This window comes from Lactuca serriola, chromosome 4 (assembly GCF_051521515.1).
Source record: "Lactuca serriola cultivar US96UC23 chromosome 4, Lser_US96UC23_V15, whole genome shotgun sequence".
NCBI lineage: Eukaryota > Viridiplantae > Streptophyta > Magnoliopsida > Asterales > Asteraceae > Lactuca > Lactuca serriola.
Window position 1 is genome coordinate 51,211,089 of NC_136411.1, and position 2,854 is coordinate 51,213,942.

The 2,854-nt window shown below is 36.0% G+C and overlaps 1 protein-coding gene across 1 annotated transcript; it reads right to left on the reverse strand.

The window, feature by feature from the left end:
- Positions 1-1,459: 1,459 nt before the first annotated feature.
- LOC145101557 (uncharacterized) lies at positions 1,460-2,333 on the reverse strand. The gene has a single exon (XM_079038767.1). It carries the CDS (start codon positions 2,237-2,239, stop codon positions 1,601-1,603), a length of 639 nt encoding a protein of 212 aa, XP_078894893.1. The 5' UTR covers positions 2,240-2,333; the 3' UTR covers positions 1,460-1,600.
- Positions 2,334-2,854: the final 521 nt, after the last annotated feature.

Consider the following 2,854-nt stretch of genomic DNA (forward strand, 5'->3'; position numbering starts at 1 on the left):
TTAATTACAACATATTTTCCTAATATGGTGGAGAGATAAATACAAGCTAAACAAGTATACATTTGAATAAATAAGGTCGGTATTATCTAACACATAATACTAAAATACATAAAAGAAAATCCAAAGTAGAATGTCAAAATAAAGGACATGTGATTTGTGGTAAATACTCACCTTGACAGCCTAGTGTAAGAACTTTATTTACTCCTTAAAGTGTCATTTGATCCCTTATATAATTATATGTCATGACAAACGCATATAAAGCTTACATATAATCTAATGAAGGCTATAACATGATTTTTCCATAACATGGCTCCTATGGCTCGAAGAATCACGGAATTGTCATTTCACCTTATGATATGATTTAGAAAATGTCCCGTATGGCCGTTATACTATTCGTTCAAGAAAGCTTTAACATAAAATCTCATCGGATAAAATTTAGTATTGCCATATTGTTCTCTTATATTGTCATAGTTTTCTCTAGTATGGGCATACATAAGTATGTGCCATTAAATGTTGTTTTGTTTGTAGTGTCTAATGTATAGGGGATGCATATAGACTCCACATTGCTCCGTATGGCCATACAATCGAGAAGTGGGTGGTCGTTCAATTGAGTTTAAATTATAAGGGTAGGATGGGTTTCGGGATGGGATGTAACCTACGTGTCCCTAGTATTTAAACTCAACCGAACGACCAACCCATCCCTCCCCTCCACTTCTTTCAGCCATACTTCTCATTGGCCTACTCCATTGATGATGATTGACAACGCCACAACCTCTCCCTTCTGGCCTAATGGATGTTTTATCCCCACTTCTCCCCACCACCAGTGAACCCACAAAAACCCCACTTATGATATTTCTTTGTATCATTGTCATCGACCACAAAAGAAAAAGGAAAAAACTTTCCCTAAAGGGATGAAGAAGAAGCAACTCGATTTGGAGTGCTTCAATAATTTCAATTTTTTACTTGTGTTTCTTTGTTGAGTCCTTGTGTTGGTACAGAATGATTTTTTCGGTTTCATCATCAAACCATAGTAGTTGACGAATTTCATAATATGACTTGGTTTCCCTACCAAATTTGGGGACTTTTAATATATATATAGAGGTTTCAAATCAAGATATCTGGAAAACCCCAGTCGAGTAAACTTGGTATCATAATCATACATTCATCTGTTTCAATCGGAAGTTCACGAAGAATCATATTCAAAAGTTCAAAACGAGTCGGATAAAGCTTGTTGCTTCTATTTAAGGAAACCGACCCAAGCCTGGTAGGGAAGAAAAAACGCATCTAAAATTCCAAAAATGGTTGCAATTTGACTTGGATTCAAATCATCTTCATGAACTCCAATTTAAAATATGGATCTTCCTACATGGACTAATTGATATACGCACAGATCTTGTAGCTGAAGCTGAATAAACAACTTTTCTGTAATTTTGTCTTAATCAATCGAATTTCAGTTCGATTTATGCACAAAAACAGCACTTTTTGATTGATTAAGTGGCGTTAAAAGCAGATTCTTAATCATTATATACAATTAGGGATTGGAATTAATTCCGAATCAACACAAAAGATACGAATCGATCAACCAGAAATCAACGCTAAGCTAGCAATGAAGCCCTAGCACAGATCCACTTCTTACCTCAATCACTACTCCACAATTCACCCCGCTTTCAACTCTGTGAGTGAAAATCTTCAAAACCCTAACTCTACCAACCAATTTCATCCTTGTCTCGATCTCCATTGTCGCTCCTTCCATTCCCAATTCCGATCCACCACCAATCGCCTCCGCTGTCACCGGCGGCGGTCTCGCGGGAATAGGAAAAGACTCAACGGCGAATTTTGCCGACATGTGTTGTGTATGACCGCCATCGATTTTCCCGGCGGGGATGAAAATGAATCCGACAGGTGCATTCGAGTAGGCAAGCTGAAGTGAGCTGTCGTAGTGAGTGAAGGCGTCACGGTTGGGGTTTGTGACGGAGACGAACTGGAAGAAGGTGAAATTGACGGTGCCGTTGGAGATCGAAAACGTAGGGAACTGAACGGAGTCGACGGCGATCTTGGGGTTCTTTGGCTTGAAGACGAGGAAGTAGACGATGGCTACTCCAAAGGCGATGAGGAGCAAGAAAATGGTTGCTACGATGCATGAAGCTAGATTAGCGTTCCCCCGTTTGGATCTATGGTGGCTGTGGCTGTGAGTGTGAGGTTCGTACATGGCTTCAACCTCTGAATCTCCTCGAACCATAGTGGGTGAGGAAGAAGATCATAAAATGGGAACAGAGGTGGAGAAAGTGTGTGGAAGAGTGTTTTTGTTTTGAACCTTTATCTATTCATTCCAACATTTCTTTTTATATATTGAACATTTTACTGTTTTTATTGTTATATAACTGAATAAGTTACTTTTTTATTTTGTTATTTAATTGCATATTAAAAGCATCAAACTATCATTTGACAAAAATATTTTCTACATCTTTAGTAAGGATGGAGTATGCTGGATCATTTTTGTATCACTGATTCAATTAAACAAAGTTGAAAATTTCATTCTTATTAATATATTTAAATAAATAATATAAAAGTTGAATTTGGTGATTATTATAATTAAATAGGAATTGAATAAAGTATTGATGATAACATTGAATAGAGTTGAATGATTATTGAATGGTTTAATAGAATGAATAAAATGATGATTATGATTTAATAAATGTTTAATGGATTGTAAGAGTTGAATGATTATTGAATGGTTTAATAGAATGAATAAAATGATGATTATGATTCAATAAATGTTTAATGGATTGTAGGTGTTGTTGTATAAATGTTTAATGGATGATATGATAATTCACTGAATTCTATAGAGTTCAAT

Bases quoted from the DNA above. Each gene is read 5' to 3' on its own strand.
- LOC145101557 (XM_079038767.1), bottom strand. From the start codon at position 2,239: ATGGTTCGAGGAGATTCAGAGGTTGAAGCCATGTACGAACCTCACACT.